This window comes from Tenrec ecaudatus, chromosome 6, assembly GCF_050624435.1.
Source record: "Tenrec ecaudatus isolate mTenEca1 chromosome 6, mTenEca1.hap1, whole genome shotgun sequence".
Classification (NCBI taxonomy): Eukaryota; Metazoa; Chordata; class Mammalia; order Afrosoricida; family Tenrecidae; genus Tenrec; species Tenrec ecaudatus.
Window position 1 is genome coordinate 4399253 of NC_134535.1, and position 21985 is coordinate 4421237.

Consider the following 21985-nt stretch of genomic DNA (forward strand, 5'->3'; position numbering starts at 1 on the left):
GTTCCATAATCATTCCACTGAAAAGTTCTAACCAGGTGACACAGTACTTATGAGGGAGGTGGGGTTGGCTTTCTCTTAATAGCCCAGCCGTCGGGTGTGGGGAGTTTTTGTTGAGGGGATATGGGGGTCGACAGTTTGGTGACTCAACACTGGCCACTTCTGAGGGGGTCTCTCGAGAGGGGAAGGGGGATGACTTAGGTGTTGAGACTGGCCATCAGATGTGGTCACAGGGCTCTGGTGAAGGTGGCCTTGTGTCCCAGTGAACACAATGGTGCAGTCGTGCCAAGACCCAGGGCTGAGCCTGCCGCCCTCTGACCCGGCCTCAGAGCTGTTATGAACTGTAAGATTGTCTTTTAATAAAATTTTATATATGGAGAAAACATCCCAGCCAAGTGCCACTGAAGTCTTTCTTCAGATTCATGCAGCCACATACAATGATGCAGGATGAAGTAATATTATAGTATAGTGGGTGCAAAGTCTTGTGGATTCAATGGTAGTGGAGGCAACACAGGGTTCTGGCAGGTCTCAGAGTGGCCCGCCAGCAGGAAGGTGAAGGCAGACAGAAAGGATAGAGCAGCAGTTCTCAACCTGTGGATCACGACCCCTTTGGGGGTCAACTGACCCTTTCACAGGGGTTACCGATTCATAACAGTAGCAAAGTTACAGTTATGAAGTTGCAACGGAAATAATTTTATGTTTGGGGGTCACCACAACATGAACTGTGTAAAGGGTCACGGCATTTTGAAGGTTGAGAACCACTGGTATAGAAGTTCCCAGGACCCTCCTTATGAGAAGACCATGCCCACAAGGAGTCACAATCAGGCTATGACCTGATTGACAGGCTAGACTTTTCTCCTTCACTCATAAAACCCACAAGTGGACATGAGATTATGTAACTGCTACAGACCACCCTTTGTCAACTTCATACTTTTACATAATTCTTTAGCCATATGTAATTTAAAAAACAATAATAAAATCATATCTGTACCTAATAGGATAAAAAATGAATTTCACTCAAAATGTGACAACCTCATTTAAAGAAAGTACTCTGTGAACAAAAAAAAAATTCTATACTTAATTACAGTAATGTGAACACCTATACCATAATCCTCTAATCCTATCATCACATCACCCCCCATATGAAAGTTTGTAAGCCAGCTACTTCGTGCCTTTATCCTCCCCCTTTTAGGTATCCAATTTCTATCTTGCTCACTTAGATCAACCCAGTGCTCTGAGGAGACAAGCATGTTCCTTGATGTGTAGAATCTTCATGCCAGTTGGAACCTTGTGAGTCCGTATCCATAAGCAAAGTCAAATCAGGACAGGCCATCCATAAAGTGAGCAGCAATATGCACTAATAAACAGGCTCAAAATCTCTTCATCTGGTTGGGTTCTGGTCAAGGAACTGGTTGGCCTCACTGGAGTGCTCATTGGTTTCCTCACCCAAGGGCAGCATCACAAATTCCCAGCCCCCTTAGACTAGATCATGAACTTCTCTAGTCCCTGTGGACCAGATCCACAGGTGTCAGTGGCCAGACTCAACCCATCTCTTTATTGTTGAGATTCTCCCACTTCCAATCAACATCAGGTGGTCATCTAGCAAGCATTTCAGGCTGCTCGCTGGCTTGCTTTAAAGTTCAGTCCTAGAGTGGAATTTCTTCATGGCTCCAGATTTTTCCAGCTGTGGGCACAAACTACTAGTTCTAAATTCAAAAAGCCCAAGGGTCCCTTCAATCAGTCAACGGCCCCCTAGGCAAGTCTCTTCACCTTCTAATGTCCTGAGCACTCAAGATACTGGGTGGGACTTAGCTGTTCAGAGCCGTCTTTGTAGGCCTGCACTGAACCCATTTAAAGATTCAGATTGGTCGCTGAAACAGTTTACAAACTCTATACTTCCCAATAATTTCTATCAACCATTATAGCAATAACAATAGCCAAAAGAAAACAGTATATAAACCTATGACAACCTAATCCTAAACACAATTCTTAAAACAGTCAAGTTAAAAAAAAACAGTCAAATTCAATCCTTATCTTTTTTTTTTTCTCCAGCCAGTTTGTTTTATTGACGCGCGCAGCTCAGGCCTTGACTGCGTACTTGCGTATACTTGCGTACCTGCGTACTTGCGTATACTTGCGTACCTGCGTACTTGCGTATACTTGCGTACTTGCGTACACTTGCGTACCTGCGTACTTGCGTACACTTGCGTACCTGCGTACTTGCGTACACTTGCGTACCTGCGTACTTGCGTACACTTGCGTACTTGCGTACAGCCCCTTCTTCAGCTGCTCCTTCCTGGTCTTCAGCTCTCCCGTGCTTGTTGGGCCGGCAGTGCATAGCTGTCACGAGCAGCGCGATTAATAATTACTTAACGCTCTTAGACATTTTCAAATGCTCGGTTTATTCACTGCAAACACACTCAAACAACCTAAAAATAACAAACTACTAAGGATAAAAGTATTGGGGCAAGTATGCGCATAAGGGCATAATAACAGGACTCTTTACATATATCATTCTAGCATCATAGTCCCAATAAGCATTGCCTTCATCCTTGTACTCAACCTATGTAGAGTGGGAGAGAGCAAGAGTTGATGTCCTAGCTCTCTGAAAAGTCAGTGTCTCTACCCAGGTTTAAATGGACAATTTGGCTGGCTTTTTGACGTCACCAATGTCCCAGTTACGTATTGGGTTTTTCCACACTTATTAGGTGGCTTGGCTGGCTTTTGGGCATTGCTCAGGTTTAGCCAAGTCTTCTCGGGGTTCCCCACACTTTTGCGGTGGCTCCTTGGACCAGCCGTTGTTTCTTGGTGATGGTCCAACTTCTTGGCTGCGCCTTAATGTCACACTTTATTTCTTCTTTAAAGTGGAGTGTGTGTTTGCTTCTTTTGAGGAGGCTCAACGTCTTTCAAGGGAGTTCTACGGTGCTTTGATCAATGGCCCATGTTTTCTTGGATCGCAGATCCAGGGGTTTGTACTTCTTACGCTTGTAGAACTTCCTGAGGTTTTCCTTCTGAGCCTGGCTGATGATGGTGAGAACTCAAGCAATGGACTTGTGGACAACTCAGATTTTGGAGAACTTGGAGGCCGTGCCGCCTATCACTTTGGCAATGTGCATCCGTGACAACTCCACTTTCAGGTCTTGGACCTGTTTGAGCAGCACTTCCTTCTTCTTGCCACTATGGTCCCAGGCCTTAATCCTGGCCATGGCTGAGCTTTAGAATCCCCTTACTACCTTATTTTAATCTTCATCTAAAATATTCCATTGATACAAAATATGGCTCTAGGCTTCTGACTCCATCAAGCCAGCACATTCTGTCAGCCATCTTGATCTTCTGTCAGCCATTTTCATTAAGCCTCGTGGCCTCTGAGAAATTCAAGGGGCGATTTCACCCCGAGTGCAAAATATACATTAATCACATTCATTTTCGCCATTTCATACAGGACTAACTAAAGAAAATAATGGAAACTTTACATTTCCATGTCCTTTCCAGAAAAAACCTCATTAAACTGCATAGCATTATCTGACCTCTGGCTAGTCAAAGAAGAAAAACTGCCATGAGGCAGAGGTCAAACAAGTGTCTACTCTCCATCTTTATGATTTGTTTTGCTATTACCCCATTCCTTGTACCATAATGTGTTAGTCTGAGTAGACTAGAGAAAGAAATCCAGAGACATTCATTTGTGTGTAAGAGAGAGTTTTACATCAAAGAGAAATTGTATATTAAGAAAACATCCCTGCCCAGTCCATAAGTCTAATATCCACCCATGAGTCTGATACTAGTTTATAAATTCCTCTTCAGACTCACACAGCACATGCAATGATGCTGAATGCAGGAAAATCACAGGCCTGTAAGTGGAAAATCTTGTGGATCCAATGGTGGTGAAAGCATCTCCAGGGATCTGGCTGCCATCAGCATGGCTCCATGTGGCTTGTCATCACAAAGGTGTAGCAAAGAGTATGTGGTCTACTTCCCAGGAGATAAAAAGGAAGTTCCTAGAATCCTCATGAGAAGGCTACACCCACACAGAGGCACCATTAGCTATGACCTGATTGACATACTAGACTCCACTCCATTCATAATATCCTTGAGTTGACATGAGACCATGTAACGTAGCTATCACAGCACTTAAAAACATTTGTTCAGGGCATGGTGAATAGTGCCACGATATGTCGGTTTTTATAGGAGAAGTATTAAAACCAGTTAGAAAGTACTTCTCTGAGGATTACATCATCCACGAAATGGATGCTACATTAGTAGTGTTAGGTAGCTAGCACAGAGACTGGGATGTCCATTGACGCATGCCCAGGAGAGCCAGCATAGGACAAAGCTGGATTTTCCCGCCAGTGGGCAAGGATGGGCGTTAAACCTGGATCAGCCCACCTGAGCCAGGTGATTGCAATTCAGCCAATGGGACTGACCTGGGGTCGTTCACGCCTCCCCCGGGAATCCTTGAAAAGGCAGGAACCAAGAGGGAGAGGGGTCTTGTCTGGTCGTCTTTGTGGAAGGAAAACTTGGGAGAGAGATCTTTGCATGACCCTGAGCAGTCTCTGCCAGGCTGCATGGTCAAAAGGAATCCTCTGGGTGCCGTGTAAAACCTGAAGCTTCTTTTAACTCTCATTCAATTCACTTGGCTTCGGCGTGAATTCTTTTCTCGTGCGGAGCCAAGGACCGAGGCTGAAATCTAGACCGAAGAGAGAGACCTTACAGTTGCACCTGATAAGAAAGTGCTCCAACAAACATATTCACACCCCAAAAGCCATCTCATCAGCTCCTGATAACATTCAGACTCAGGAATGATAGTAGGTCAGACAACTATTAGACCACAGAAACTTGGAAAGACCATTGAGGAACATTAAATGATTTTCAAAAGCTACTAGGAGCTATAAATTGGATAAGACCTTTGCTGGAGCTCCTCACAGAAAAGGCCAAACACTTGTTTGACACATTAAAAGTGAGCACACAGGTAAGTAAGCCTAGAAGCTCATCCCTAAAGCTCTCCTCGAGTTAATTTGTAGAAGAATGCACCAGCCAAGGAAAGAGTTATTGTGTTGGCCTGGATGAAAACATTCACCTTGGCATTTTTCACATACTATTATCCCCACTACTACCCCAGCGCAAGCGGATAAGGCAATGGAGTGTGTACATCTTGGCAATTCAAGTCCAAACGTTGTTGGGACTTATTGGGAACAAATAGCACAGCTGATATCCAGAGGCTGGCAACTCGGGGCGCCTGAGGGTAATGATCCATCAACTATAATTCTACCTTATACTCCAGCTCAGATAAAACTTTTTTTTTTGGAATTTTCTATAGATTTTCAGGTACCGTTAGCGGAATTTTATGGGAAGGTGGATTGTTATTACCTTCCGTGGAATCTCTGGGAGTTCCTAAAATGGACTCTGTGGGTCATTAACAAAGTCTCATCCCACAAGCCGCTTGAGGGATTCCCCCACTTGCTTTATAGATGACTCCGATAATGGCCTTGGAGCCTACTGGGCCTCTCCTCTCAATCCTTGCAAACTTGTTATGCTTCTGCTTAGAAAACAGACATATTTGCTCTCATTCTGCTGTTCAAATATGTAAAGCATCCTCTTAATATAATTAATGTTTTGACATATACTGTACAAGGCCGCTCTTGCAATGAAACAGTAAAACTAAAATCAGATCCATACTCTGAGATTGGTAAGTTATCCTTCACCTTACATACTCAAATAAGGTCCCGCTTTCCACCCTTTTTTCATCATACACACGAGGGAGGGCACACACCCAGTTGCCATGGCTAGTTTCTAAGGGAAATGCTAATGCAGATAAGTTAACTCAAAAGGCATTCGCTATTTTTATGAATTAATATATTTACATATGTACACACCTATGTTTATACGTCTATCCATAGCTTTGCTTCCTAAATCTTTCCTTTGTTTCCTTTTACCTTCCTCCTTCACCATCACCGCTCTTTCTTTTTCTGCCTGTTAGTAATTTCTCTCAGCTAGATTACTTTTGTTCTAACAACCCCAGGATTTCTATGGCCTTCTTGTTGTTGACTTTAATTCCCTAGTCCTTCCTTTGTCTATGGAGTTGTTTGCTCACCACTCCCTTCCCCACCTGCCCTGCTCCCAAATCTCTCTGGAACTGTCTGTCCTGTTGCTTTCTTCTTGGGCTTGCTTCCCATGCCTATCTTTTATAGGTAGGCAAACCAATAATAACAGAGACCAAAAAAACAACAAAAAAGATTGAATAAAAAGGGGGGAAAATATATAACTAGCCAAAAAAATCAAAAATACACATAGTTGCAGGTCTTTATATTATTAATTCATTATTAATATTAGTTCATTAAAATGGAGGTATTGGCCTATGTACATATATTTATATGGCAATACACTGAGACAGTAGATGGACTTTGGGCCTCTGTTCAAGCCCTCCCTCAATGCAAGAACACTTTGTTCTAACAACCTGACATTCAGTGATGCTCACCCTCCTGGCACGACTGCCGAAGACAAAATGGGTGCACAAGCAAATATGGTGAAGAAGGCTGATGGTGCCCAGCTATCAAAAGATATAGTGTCGGGTCTAAAGGCTTGAAGTTTAACAAATAGCCATTTAGCAGATAAGCAACAAGCCCACCTGGAAGAAGCACACCAGCCTGTGCTATCATGAGGCGAGATCAGGTAACAGGTATCAGAAGACTCAAAACAAACAAACAAACAAAAAATTGCTGAAGATGAGGGGGACTGGAGCAGAGACCCCAAGCCCACCTGTAGACAATGGGACATCCCCTAACAGAAGGGTCACAAGGAAGGGATGAGTCAACCAGGGCATAGTACAGCTCTGATGAAACACACAATATTACTCTGGTTTCTTTAGACTTCCTCACTCCCCCTCCCCTCATCGTGACTTCAGTCCTGGCAAGACCAGAGCATGTATACTGGTACAGATAAGAGCTCATAACACATCAAATCCAGGTTAGATAAACCCTACAGGAACAGAAATGGGAGTAGCAATAGCAGGAGGGTAGAGGGGAAGTGGGAGAGGAAGGAAGGAAGGTGGAGCCAATCACAATGATCAACACATAACTACCACCCCCACCCTCGAGGGAGAGAAGCAACAAATCATGGAGGAAGAGAGACAGCGGTTGGTGTTAGATGTGAAAATAATAATTTATAATTTATCAAGGTGTCATGATGGGGGTTGGGTAGAAGGAGGGTAAAAAAGAGTCACTGATACCAAGAGCTCAAATAGAAAGTTAATGCTTAGAAAATAATAATGGCAAAAAATAATGGCAGCATATGTACAAATATGCTTGATACAATTGATGTGTGGGTTGTTATAAGAGCTGTAAAATGATCTTTAAAAAAAATAGGCATCCACTACTCTTACACTCTCAAAGAGAGAGCATCAAAATTTACACGAAAACACTGCTCGGCGAATAAAGGTATAATCGAACATGGGCCCAAATCAGACAGATTGTCAGTGAAGGCACTTACTGGCAACAAAACTCCCTTATTTTGGGAGGGACCTGATGGTGTTAATCTAAGAGGAGACCAGTCAGAGCACTCTGGTAAATGGAAGTCACTCTGTATTCGTCTGGGTCGACTAGAGAAACAAATCCATGGACATTCATATGTGTAGAAGAAAAAGCTTTATATACAAGAACAATTGAATATTGAGAAAACATCCCAGGCCAGTTCAGATCAAGCCCATAAATCTGATATTAGCCCCTATCTCTGATATCAATCTCCTCTCCCAACTCATGCAACACATGCAATGACACCGAATGCAGGAAGTTTACAGGCCAGTGAGCAGAAAGTCATGTGGCGCCAACATCGGTATAAGCATCTCAGCACTGGTGGGGGTCTCTCAGGCACTCCTCCAGCTCAGGGCACTAGTGTAGCTCCATTGTCAGCTTCAATGCCTCCCAGGTAGTGTCTGTGTGTCCGGTCTCCAGGGAGCTATTTGTCTCCTTTGTGCTTCCAAATGAAGTCATCAAGCTTACGACCTGATTGACTGACTAAACTCCACCCCTTCAGTCTTAAGTCTCAAATTGACAACAGATTATGTAACTACCACACACTCAAATATCCTATTCTGGATGCCTAGGAGCTGTGCATATTATGATAGGTACCGTCTCAGGATTTTTTTTTCTTGAATTCCCCAAAACCTTTATTGTTTCAAGTGGCAAAATGTTACTGTTCTCTTTGGGCACCAGGCAGGGTGGAGGAGTAAAGGTGGGGGTGGGGCAAGATTTACCCATTACAAATATCAAAGGCTTTTATTAAAAATGCTATAAATTGGCATACAATGAAAGCCCACAAAAGGCTAGAGGAGGAAGCAGGCTTCTAAGGACTTTTATGGTGGTCAACTAAGACTGGTGTGTCAGTCTGGGGAGACTAGAGAAACAATTCCATAGCACTCATATGAGTATAAGAAAGAACTTTACATACAAAAGCAGTTGAATATTGAGGAAACTTCCCAGCCCAGATCAAGTCCATAAGTCCAATATTAGCCCATATGTCTGATGCCAATCTATAAAGTCCTCTTCAGACTCACGAAACACATGCAATGATGTTGAATACAGAAAGATCACAGGCCTGTGGGTGGGAATTCTTGTGGATCCAGTGTGTTATGAGCATCTCAGCACTGGCAGGGGTCTCCACGTGGCTCTCTGGCTCTAAAGATCTGGCTTATCAGCCTCTCCCCATGGGTCTTCTCCACAGGGATGTCTCGCCAGGAGTGTGCATGTGTCCCACCTCCAGGGAGCTATTGATCTCCTTAGTGCCTCCAAATGGGGTCATCAAGCTACTACCTGATGGACAGGCTAGACTCCACCCCTTTGTCGTCAAACTGACACGAGATTATGTAGGTACCACAATTAGAAAATCCATTCAGCATGTCAGCAGTCATTTGGGTCCTGTTTCTCTTTGATGGGCACTTTTAAAAATACATCTAAAAACAGACAATTGCCTACTTACACTAGCAAAGGATTTAGTTATTTTTGTTAAGACTGGAATATTCGTCATATAACAGGCATCCCTTATAACACTCAGGACCAGGCCCTCATTAAATGGGGACATGGCACCCTACAAATCTCAATTATTAAAACAGAAGGGGGAATCCAAAGGTGAGTCTATACATGACAAACTTCATATAGCTTCATGAACTCTAATTTTTTAATCCCTCCCAACATTCTAACAATACTAGGGCAGAGAAACATTTTTTCTACCCTAACAGAGAAAAGTGATCCATTAAAGATTTGGTGGGAAGACAAGAATGGAACTGTGCAGGCGTAGACTACTAACCTCTGAGGGCTGAGGTGAGGCTTACATTTTTTTGCAGATGGGGGAGGAAACAATTGGATTTCCCTTAGGAGGATGCAACCCCATGTGGAGAAAAATGAAGAACAAGGAGAAGAAAGAACATCATAATCCTCTCAACACTGATTCTGTGCACCGATACTAACGGCCTATCGAGGCTATTTGCATTGTGGTTTAGCAGCAGTAGAGATGGAGAAGCAGCTGAGATGAAGACAGCTCACCCATGCCATGACCTTGCATCCTCAACGCCCCCACTTACTCAACCCTAACGGTCCCGAGACTGCCCATCCTCCACTGAGATGGGCCCGCCCCTTGGTCTCGAGCCCCCTCAGCCGTTGAGCTGCCTGGCCCTCTCCCAGCCTCTCTGTCCCTCTCCGGGCTCCACATGAGGCCAGGACCCGCGCTGCTGCTCCTGGGGCTGGGCCTGGGCCAGGGCTGCCTCCAGCCGACCTCAGTTCCATGCGGGGCCCAGGCCACAGACCCCGAGCCTCTCACTTGGCGGTCAGAGGGCCCGCCCATTGTGTCTGTGTCTGGTGAGCAGGGAAGCCAGGTTCCCCCTGGCCCGGGCTTCAGAGGGCCTGGCATCCGCACCCGTCTCTGCCTGCGGTTCCACCCTGAGCGCCTGCCGCAGCCTGTGCATCCTGAGACCCGGGGACGCCATGGGGGCTGTGTCCCGCGGCCCCTACCTGGGTCTGCGCGCCCTGCTCCGTACCCGCGACAAGGCCGCCGCGCCCAGCCACCTGCACCTGCTCCAGACTGCGCCCAAAGGCCACCTCTTGCTGGCCTGGTTCCTGCCTCTGCAGTGCCCGCCTCGCCACCCGCGCTGAATCTTCCTGTTGCTGCTGCTCGGGCGCTGCTCCGCGGAGACCTGGCGTCTCCGGGCCCAACTCACCTGGCCCACCGGAACCAGGGCCCACAGTGGCTTCACCACGGTAACCAAGGGCCCCAGGGACTGGCCCAAGCAGTGATTTTAGAGACAATTAACTCGCACCCCCACAAAACCAGGGAGACCTCAGTGTCTTCCCCTCAGGAAAGCTGTCTTGTCAACGTAAAGGTCCATAAAGGCAGCGGCAAGGACCCCATGAAGGTGAGCAGGAAAGAAGACTTCACCATCAAAGCCACTGTGCAATTCTCCTGCTCCAGCGCCCTGACTTGGAAGCAATGGTGGGAAATCTATAAGGTGTCAAACGCAAACCAGTTGCCCACCTGGAAAAACCCTATGTACATACCAGAGATCGAGATGGGAAACTCAACATCCCTATTTATCCCTAAGAACACTTTAATGTGGGGCCTATATGTGGTGAGATTCAGGATGGTCGTCAACACGACGATACAAAAGTCGCCTATCATTGACTCCACTGATTACATCTACATCGAGGTCTTCAGAAGGCCCTTGATGGCCATCATCCTTGGGCCTTCCAATTTTACACTGAAGTTCACCGATAAGCTGGTTCTGAATGGTGAACAGTCCGTAGACCTAGAGGATGACAACCCACAGGAGGGACTCCATTTCCGTTGGTACTGCACCACAAATCCACAAAACTACATCCAAAGTTACATCAACATAGCAAGTAGCCAGACTTGTCATCCAGGGCAGACTGACCTGCGCTGGATGTGGGCCACAGGCCCAGTACTAAAATTAACACCAGAATTGCTTAAAGGGGGTGCTAGCTATTTTTTCAGAATGGTGGTAGAGAAAAACGACAGGACAACTTTTGCTGATAGAAGTGTGTACGTGCTCCCAGGACCGACACCCACAGCAGAAATTCAATGTCTAGAAAATTGTGGTCACATTGTAATGGTTTCCGATCGATTTTCTTTGTTTTTAAATTGTCCCAATTGTGGCAGCAACTGGATGGACAGGTATACATGGTCACTTGAATCAGCGGCTGGTACAGACATACCGTTTAACTGGAATGGACAAACGGTAACTGGGCGACATGGTAGTTATTTGTCTATGAAAGCTTTCGCTTTTCTGATGTTTTCAGAAAATCAATATTGGATTTCATCGAGATTGGACACGTGGAGTGCTATGAGAGTGAACTTGAGGTACAGCTTTGTTATTAACCACGCTCCTGTAATGGGACAATGTGAAATTAACCCAGTGAAAGGAATTGCATTTGTTACTAAATTTGTTGTCGCCTGTTATAACTTTAAGGATAGGAATCTCCCTCTGACATATAAAGTCATAGTTTCTGATTTGTACAATCTTGGTGAAATAAGTACTTTAGAAGAGAATACATTGGGGGCCATCTTGTACTTGGGGACTCAGCCTAGAACACCCTCTTTCTATCTCCCAGTTGGGATAATGGCCAATCAGTTTGACGTGAAGCTCTATGTCCAAGTTTATGATACCCTGGGATCTTTTTCCCAGGTGACTTTGCATGCCACGGTGCAGCCCCCTACGAATGAGCAGTCACCCAGCACCGTGATTCAGCAGTTATTCAATGACACCAAAGGAAATGGTTCATTGCTTTTGACTTTGCTTCAGAAGCAGGAATTTTTATCTGCAGGTTACTTAATACATTTAGTAGCTTCAGTTTTGAACAGCCTGAGAAATGACAGAAGCCTCATAGGTGAGAAAAACAGTCTCCGAAAACACCTTGTCAACCAAACCTTCCTTCTTCCTCTGACAACGTTGTCAGAAATTAACCAAGTCGTCACCATTATTACTGAATTAACCCAGAAAATTTCTGAGCTCACCCAAGTTGCTCAGAGATTGGCCATTGTGAGGATACGGCAAGCAGCCCAAGCACTCCAGGTTTATCAACAAAACGACAAAAATTTCCGCTCTGAGCAAATGGAGATCGTGAGTTCTGGGATCTTTACTGTTTTGTCTAAGGTCCTGATGCAGATTACTCCTCATGAAGTTTTTCAAGATCCTTTCTATACCATGGAAGCTCTAACCGACACAATGCTGGGTATTAAAGTGCCAGGGAGTGAAGCCACCACCCTGAGTATCTCCAACTTGAATGTCCGTGTAAATAAAGTTGAGTTGAAGGATGCTCACAGGGTCTACACCAATGAGCCACACTGCCAAAATTGTTTGTACCCAATCGTGACGGCCCAAAATGTTCCTGATTTGCTTCCCAGTGCTCCAATCTCGACGATGTTTTGTGAGTTTGCCGATGACCCCTTTCCTTGGTTAACTTACAGTGGGCAGATTTCAGACCAGGTGATTGGATTTAGAATAACAGGAACTAAAGCTAATGGTGATGTGGTTCATGTCAGACCTGATGTGGTGGAAATGTACCTGAGCAGGAGAAGCTTGACCTCGGCTGCTTTTAACCTTACAATAGGTCCCACTGGTGAGCCCGATGAGGTTGACGAGTCACTGAAAAAGGCGACAGGGGGATTTCACTTTGAAGTGGACACTGGATTAGTCAAGGAGTTGATGATCCACATTGATACCCAAGTGACGGTGGTCTTCAAGGTGCTGGTGTACGCGGGCAGTCAGGTCACCCCCACTGCTCTGGTGGCCACCTTCCTAGTGCCCCATGACATGCCTCCTACTGCCAGCCCCAGCGGTCTGTTAGACTTGGCCTGTTCCGTGAAGGAGGCCCGAGTGGTTTGCCTTTCCCAGTCACTACTGCTGCTGATAGTGAACCTCATCAATTCTCCCAAGTGTGCTGTCACCGTGGTTCTGCAGGCCCCTCGTTTTGTCTTGAAACCCAGTGACAGGCTAGTAAGGATCTCTGTTTTCAGCGTTCATTGCTTGGACATGCTTGGCATCCAGAGTGAATGGGGAGAAAGCAATTGCGTTCTGGGAAAGAAGACCAACTGGCACAAAGTCCACTGTGTTTGCAAGGTTAAAGGAAAGCCTAGGCGGCAGGTGAACTCCATTTTTAATCTGAATACAATGCCGATGCGCATGAGCTTTGTCACAGCCAAGGTGATTGTGGTCCCTAATCTTGTGGATCTTCAGCTGGAGGTGGTGAAGAAAATCAGTCAGAACCTAGTGACCCTTTTCACGGTGCTGTTCATCTTGCTCATCTACATTGTCCTTGCTTTCTGGGCCTTGCACAGGGATGAAACGGACCAGTTTCAGCGGCATTCTGTGGTGGTTCTTCCTGATAATGACCCTTATGATAAGAAGAGCTACTTGATCACTATTTTTACAGGAAGCCGTTGGGGGTCTGGGACCAGGGCTGATGTCTTCGTCCAGCTGATGGGATCCGAAGGTGCCAGTGATGTGCACTGCTTAAGCCATCCGGAATATAAAACTCTCTTGAGAGGCAGTGCTAATACTTTCCTCCTAACGACAAAAAGTGACTTGGGTGACATCCACTCCATTCGCCTGTGGCACAACAATGAGGGCAAAGCGCCCAGTTGGTATTTAAGTCGAATTAAAGTGGAAAACCTGTTCCAAAGACGCATTTGGCTGTTCATGTGCCGGAAATGGCTTTCTCTTGGAACTTCTTTGGACCAGACATTTCCTGTAACCAACCCAGAGAAGCCTCTGAACAGAATTGATTTTTTCTTGATCACTTCAACTTATGAGCTTGGGAAAAGCCACATGTTGTTCTCTATTTTTGCCGGTATCATTGCTAAACCGGTCAACCGGCTACAAAGACTGTCTTGCTGCTTAGCAGTGTTGCTCAGCACTCTTCTGTGTAATATTATGTTCTTTAACGCCAATCGCAAAGAAGAGATTGAGTCAAAAGAGTTATACCAAATCAGATTAATGATGATTGCAATACAAAGCACCTTAATTACAGTCCCCGTACAATTATTGCTAAGTTTTCTGTTCACGTATTCTCAGAAGAAACCTACTGACATGACTCTAGATGAAGTAGCACCGCAAGAACATCATCCTGTGGTGTCGGAAGAAGGCGGATTCTGGGATGAACATTTGGTCAAGTGGTACGCTTATGAAACCACTCACAAGGAGGAGACCAGGCCGGCTGAAAAGCTCCCATCTAGTGGCAGTCCTGAATTTCAGGAGGCTTCTGAGCAGACAACCTCCAAAACAAATCAACAGCTTGAAGAAAAAGAAAGCAAGGCCCCTCAGACCTACAAGAAAAATACCAATTCTAACAACAAAAATGCCAAGGGGAAAGATAATCAAGACGCGCTCTCTGAAGAGGCCACTTCCCAAAAGAAACCAAAGCCTAAGACCAGGATTCTTTTACCTCGGTGGTGTGTTTACATTGCATGGCTTTTGTTCTTTGCCATCTGTAGCATATCGTCATTCTTTATTGTGTTTTATGGACTGACTTATGGCTATAACATGTCAATAAGATGGCTCTACACATCGGTTTTTTCATTCTTTCAGTCCATTTTTCTAGTGCAGACAACTAAAATTTTACTCTGGACAAGTATCAGAACAAATAAGGCCAAGTACTGTAAAAACCTTCCATGGACAGTGAAATATCATTACATGGAGATCAAGCTTCCTGGGCTGAAGAAGAATAAAGCCGGAAGACACAGACAACATGTCCACATCAGACGCCTCAGGCGCTCTAGGATGTATCAGCCCCTCACCGAGGATGAAATTCTAATATTCAAAAGGCAGAAGAGGATCAAGAGAGCAGCATTCCTCTTCCTGAGTTACCTGCTCATGCACTTTATCTTCCTAGCCCTTTTGCTGGGCCTCATCTCACGTTTGCGCCACGCTGATTGCTTTCACTATAACCAGTTTATCCGTGATTATTTTTCCATGAACCTTACCACAGTCACTAAGCTCGATCACATCTATACGTGGCTCAGTAAAGTACCACTGCCTTTGTTCCACAATGATCTGAACCCAACGTATCTTTACGACAGCTCCTCTCAGATCCTAGGCCTTCCACTGATGCGGCAAGTTCGAGCCACCCCTGATGCAAAAGGGTGTCTGTCTGACAAAAACCCAGTTCTGAATGGCATCAAAAACATAACTCATTGTCATCCCGAGTATGGTGTTGACCCAGAAGATACAAAAAACTATTCCAGCTTTTGGAAAGATGTTGGTAAGCAGGCTGTCAGCACGAATCCCAATGGGTTTACTTATAAGCCACACGAAAATAAATGGCCATATCATTCCTATGGACTGCTACATACCTATGGGTCAGGGGGATATGCATTCTATTTCTTTCCAGACCAGCAGCAGTTCAATTCCACTTTGAGGCTGAAAGAGCTCCAAGGAAATCATTGGCTTGATGAGAAGACATGGGCTATGATTTTGGAACTTACGACTTTCAATCCAAATGTGAATCTGTTTTGTTGTGTTTCCATCATCTTTGAGGTCTCTCAGTTAGGAGTTGTAAACTCAAGTGCATCTGTACACTCTTTCTTACTTTCTGATCTTAACTGGAACAGGTCCGCGGAAATTTACTTGTACCTCGCCATTTTCATATTTTTCGTAGTCTACACTGTTGATGAGGCCTATACCATTGTGTTAGAAAGAGCTTCCTATGTGAGAAGTGTGTATAATTTACTCAACTTGGTTTTAAAATGTATCTTTACTGTTCTGATTGTGTTCTTTCTCTGGAAACTCCTCCTAGCCACTGAAATAATTCCGTTTTATTTGTCGAACCCTAAAAATTTCATTCCATTCCATGCCATTGCTCAAGTTGATCACGTTGTGAGGATACTTTTGGGTTTCCTGGTTTTTCTGACAATTTTGAAAACCCTCAGGTATTCCAGAGGCTTCTATGATGTGCGACTGGCACAAAGGGCCATCCAAATCGCTCTTCCTGGCATCACTCATGTGGCCTTTGTGGTGTCACTTTATTTCTTTGTATACATGGCCTTTGGCTACCTGGTATTCGGCCAGCACGAATGGAACTACAGTAACTTGATTCATGCTTCACAGACAGTATTCTCTTACTGCGTCTCAGCTTTTCAGAACACCAAATTCTCTAGTAACAGGGTTCTCGGTGTTCTGTTCCTTGCGTCTTTCATGCTCATCATGATCTGCATTTTGGTCAACTTGTTTCGGGCTGTGATTCTATCTACCTACAAGGAGATGAAGCAGCCTGTGTATGAAGAGCCATCTGATGAAGCAGAAGCAATGGCCTATTTGTGTCGTAAACTAAGAATGCTGTTTCTTTTCCTGACCTGCCAACCCAGGACCAAAGAGGAACCTGAGTTTGTCACTGACATGTTGTATGGGCAACCAGAGAAGAATAGCCGTCAGTATCTGGGGCTGAAGACCAGACTCGTTAATGGCAAGAAAATGGCTTACATTGTTGTTTGAGCAATGAAAATGTCAGGAGCCTCTAGGAAGACACCTCACAGACACCCATGTTCAGTTGGAGAGCATCAGGCATATATAGTGGCTATCTCCTGATTTCCACCCATGCCCTTCCTAGTGCACACCTTCCACATTTCAGAGTATCTCCATTCTTGGCCTCTCTTCTCAAGCACATATAAGGATTATCCTGGACTGGAATGTAATGCCTGGGAAGAGGAGGGTCACAGTATCCAATTTCAGCGCTAAATTCCCTTCAGCAGAGAATTGTGTAACTCCTGGTTGTGAGGGAACCCTTTCTTACTCGGAGTTTGCAGCAGCTTTCGAACCAGATTTGAACGAGAGAGCTGAAGACTCCAACGGCACCTTCTATGCTCAATCCAGGCTTGAATGGGCACGCTGACTGCTTCACAATAGAATGCTGGGCTCCTCAGCCTTGCTTGAAGTTCCCATTGCAGACCCGGGCTACTGAGCCTCTTCCCCATCTTCCTTTTTCTCATATTTCAGCTAGGCCAGGACTGGAGGGGTCATATTAGAACTCCACTCTGTTTATTTATTCTCTTTCTTGGGAATAGGTGGGTGAGCTTGAGAGAAGTATATCAAGGGTCTGTAGCTTCTTTTGCCCTCTTGAAATTTAGATGTCAACCAAAATTTTATGGGGAAAAGACATGGCTTTGTCAAATATCAAAATGGTTTGCCTACGTGCTTGTTCACGTGTTTAACCTGAATCTTTTATATTCGTTGACAATAGCCATACAAACGTACAAGTTTTGGCCCTTAATTAAAAAGGATAAAATGGCATATTTCATTTAAGCACAACAGGGGTACCAGCTGATGTAGTATCATTCTGTAGGTATGTATCCTTAGGCCGTTAAGCTTGATCCGCATTAAATGTGGTTTCTTCTGTGAAAGTTTTAGACTGGCAATGATTCCGGTGGGGGTCCATTTTCATAGATGGTTTCTGGCCTCTGTGTCTAGTGGCTGAGCCACATCTAGGCAAGACGTTTCTGGGGAAGGGTCACCATTTTGTGTTGCAATACAGTGTCTGTGCTACATTGACATTGCCTGTTCTGCTAACCTCAAGGGTCCCTCTTACCCCCACCTCCATTGCACCCCTCCACAAGGAGCTGTACAAGGGTTTGGGGCAAGGATTGAACTTGCTTCGCTCCTCAGGGTTAAGGAGGGTGAGGCTGTCCTATGAGAGGTGAGCTTTCCAGTTCCCAAGGACAGGGTCAGGTGGAGGCCCCTCACCAATCTCCAGGATTTCTGACCACAGTGCAGGTGCTATAGGCACACCTCGTCTACAGCTGGACTTCAGACTGAGGGGGAATAAATCTTGTCACGAAGGTGGTACTCCCCCTTGCTCCAAGTCTGCAGCCTACCTGAGGGGCGCAGCCACAGTTGGCCAACTAGAGCAGACACTGTGCACCTGGGCGCGATGCGCGGGCCGCAGATAAGACTCGGAGGATCAGCATGCACAGGGAGGCCCATTTCAGAGCGGCCTCGGGAGACGACCAAGATCGTGCTCTCCTGCAAGTGCCCGAGTCTTCCCTCAGGCGGAGTCCTCAGTTTCCCCCGTCAGAACCCAGGTGAGCCTCGCGAAAGCGTGAAGCACGCAATGGGACGGAGCCAGGAACCAAGTCTCTGCCCGCGCCAGGCCAGCGTGCGCCCAGGGTCAGTGATCTAGGGATGGACCTCTTAACGTAGCCCCTCCCCTCCCAGCTTGCGTGCGATGTGCGTTACCAAAAAGGCCAAAATAATTAGGAAGAAAACCCGCCTTGCGCATGTGCCTGATGTTTGGTCCTGTAGCTGCGGCTGTGAGCACGCAGTTCAGCGAGGGCCTCTGGAAGACTGAGACGGCGGTGAGGCGCCGCCCTCCACCACGCTGCGCATGCGCCCGCCCCCACCACGCTGCGCATGCGCCCGCTCCCACCACGCTGCGCATGCGCCCGCTCCCACCACGCTGCGCATGCGCCCGCCCTCCATTGTGCATTAAGGGGGAGGAGTTTGTCCCTCCCTGTGAACTCCAGGTGTCATTTCCATTCCACGCTCAGCCCCTCAGCCAGCGTCCGGGCCCCCTGAACTTCAATGGGTGAGGTCTACTGGCCCGTGCGGCCGCGCGTGTGGATGTGGGAGTGAGGGGGCAGCGGACACGAGTTCCGTGTACCTCCGGGTCCTGGTGTGCGAGGGCCGGAGTGGGCCGGGCTTCCGGTGAAGGCACGTGCGTGCAGGATGTGGCACTGCGGAAAACGCCCAGCGGCCTCGGGGAGCACCTGTGACTGGCATCATACAGCTGCGAAGTGGAATTAAGGTTACACGTAACCACATAAAATAGGATTTACTATTCCTTTGAGCCCAAACGGGAGGAACCCTGTTGGGAGTAAAGGAGACCCCAGTTAGGTTTCGGGAGTCAGCTATACCTCATTTCTTTGCTTCACATGCTGAAATAATTCACACTGAAGCACATTTTCTGTCATCCAAGTGAGTTTTTAAGAAGGACAAGAAAAGTCCCAGGATTTACAGTTTCAGTAGGGTACACGAAAGCATGCCAAGCCACGCAGGAATTCACAACTGGGTGTGAAATACTATGTGAAACACCCTTACGGAACTGGGGAATCCCGAGGACCAAGAGGTCAAGAGAGTGGGTGAGCAAGAGCCTAAGAGCCCGAGCACATGTGGGCCCCGAGTATGCCCAGAGGAGGCTTTGAGAAGTGGGTATGCCTGTGGTACATGTGAGCACCCCCACCTCTGACCTGCTGCAAGACCGCAGCAAAAAAAAAGAGAAATTAGCTTTCCTGCTTCTGACTTTTAACACCTCTGGCTGGGGAGGCCTGGGTAAAGGAATTGGCCAATCCCATTGGCTTAGTTAGTCTCACCTGTGTGATGTCATTTGCTGGAACCTAAGATGGGTGTGCCCAAGGTAATGGTTTTACCTGGGCCTAGGGGATCCGAGTCTGTGCATGTTCAGTTCTGGGTATCCCCCCATTGGTGTGTTACTAGGGTGCCCCATTTCTGTCCAACCTCCTCTATGGGGGCATTTGCAGGCATGGGAGAGACAAGTCCGTTGTCCCTGAACTAGCCACCCAATACCCCTAGTCTCAGATTTAAGGAAAGCATTGCACCTTAAGTAAAACAAGTACCTGGACAGTGGGTACCTTTAGCATGAGGTTGTGATGTTGTCCAAGGATTTACAATCACTGAGCTACTTAATAAGACATGGAACACAAAGAATTCACAGTTTCGTGACTGACAGCCGATCAATACATGGCCTTACAGGTAGGACTGCAGATGTGGGACAGCACCATGATGTTAGGTGCTGTCCAGGTGGTTTAGACTCACAATGACTCCATGTACGACAGAAGGAAACACGGCCTGATCCTGCATCATCCTCACAATTGTGTTGGAGCCCAATGTTACAGCCACTCCATCAATATCCTTGATGTTTTTTCCGTTTTTATCACCGACCCTTTCCTAAGCAGAATACCCTTTTCTAGGGACTGGTTTCTTCTGCTAACATATCCAAAGAACCCGACACAAAGTCTGGGCAGCCTGGATTCTAAGGAGCATTCTGGCTGTACTTCTTCCAAGACAGATTTGTTTGTTCTGGCAGTCTCTGATAATTTGAATATGCTTTTCCAGCACCATGATTCAGAAGCATGTGTTCTTCTGTCTTCTTTATTCAGTGTTCAACTTGAACATGCATATGAGGCAATTGGCAATACCATGGCTTGAGCCGGGAGCCCCTTAGTCAAGGACCATGAGTAGAAAATATACATTATGTTAGAAGTGCTCTTAAGATTGATCTGGGGCCTTCTGACTTAGGCAGTCTGGGCATTATTACTGAGACCCTCAGGAGAGAGATCTCCATCAAGGATACACCCAGGTGATCCCCTAAGAGACTATTGCCCCCTAGGCTAGCTGGAGAGGGGTGGAGATAGTCTATCCATTTCACTCTTCCTAAGATACTGTTTTAGAATGATCTCTGTGCTTGGTTAATGTTCAGAAGGAATTTAATAGAGTCTTAATCTTTTTTTAGGACTCCAAAAATGGATTTTGGTCTTTACTGCCATCTATAGACATTTACAAATGGGCTTTCTCAGAATAGGAGCTGAAATACATGGTGTAGTAGTTACAGTCCTCAGCTGTGAATGAAAAGTAGGGATGTTGAAACTCATCAGTCTCTCAGAAGATGTGGCAGTCTGCTACAGTCAACCTTACCAAAAACCATGCAGAACCTGTGGGGAAATTCTCTGACCAACTGGGTGGCTGAATTGAAATCAACTCCATGGTAGTGGGTTTGGTAATTGAAAAAAAAAATTCTAGGCAGTTGCAGTGAGCTGGCATGGCATTCAGTGTTTAAATGTGTGTATGTCCAATTTCAAAGCTCCCAGGGATAACATACACACAGATTCAGAAGAGTAGAGAGATCATAGCAGAAAGTGAAACCTCACAAGGAGTTTGAAGTAGGAGTAGAAATTCATAGGCAAAGGAAAAGGTGGACAATCTTAAAAAACCATAACTTCTTGAACCTGCTCTATGACTGACATGACAGGTTAACCCCAGGAAACAAACCTGTTGCTGTTGAGTGGATTCTGATTCTTTATGACCCCAAGGGGCATAGTAGAACTGTTCAATACGGTTTTCTAGCCTGTAAGTTTCACAGGTTTCCCCAAGAGTACCTGCTAGTATCCAGTTGCGTAGTTTGCAGACAAGTGGCTTAACTGTATCACCAGAGCTCCTTCATATGCCACCTAGTTAACTACACTTGTAAAGAGGGTAGGGGCCCCTGAAAATGAGTGAGAATTCTGTGATAGTCTGGGTTGGCTAGAGAAACAAATTCATTGACACTCATATGTGTATAAGAAAGAGTTTTACATAAAAGAGTAATTGTGTATTGAGAAAATATCCCTGCCCAGTCTACATTAAGTCCATAAACCCATATGTCCGATACCAGTCTATAAATTCCTCTTCAGACTCGCACAACACAAGCAATGAAGCCGAATGAAGGAAGATCACAGACCAATAGGTGGATAGTCTTGTAGATCCAGTGGCAGTGGAAGCACTGGCATGGGTCTCCACATGGTTCCTTCAGCTCCAGGAATCTGACTCCATGTGGCTTGTCAGCAGGAAGACGAAGCAGAGAGTGTGTTCCTCCTCCAAGGAGGAAGACAGGAGTTCCCAGAAACCGCAGGAGAAGGCCATGCCCACCCAGAGACTTCATTGGCTATGACTTGATTGACAGGCTAGACTCCACTCCTTCCTCAAGTTGACAGTAGATTATGTAACTGCCACAACTCCATACAACTGAATATAAATATTTCTGTTGGGATGAGGGGATCCCCAACACTCAAATGGGTCCTCAGGAGGCACTTTGCGATTGTGAAAGACAGAAAACTGGTCACAGGGGCTCCTCTTCCCATGTCATGAGTGAGTGAGTGAATATATTTACCAATGGGTATATATAATGAGGCTTACAGATCTTTCATAAGGCATGTACATCATAAAGCT

At 45.9% G+C, this 21985-nt stretch overlaps 1 protein-coding gene across 1 annotated transcript; it reads left to right on the forward strand.

The window, feature by feature from the left end:
* The first annotated feature begins 10306 nt into the window (after positions 1-10306).
* On the forward strand, positions 10307-16516 carry LOC142451786 (polycystin family receptor for egg jelly-like). Its single transcript, XM_075553498.1, has one exon. The coding sequence runs from the start codon at positions 10388-10390 to the stop codon at positions 16481-16483; it is 6096 nt and encodes a 2031-aa protein (XP_075409613.1). The 5' UTR covers positions 10307-10387; the 3' UTR covers positions 16484-16516.
* Positions 16517-21985: the final 5469 nt, after the last annotated feature.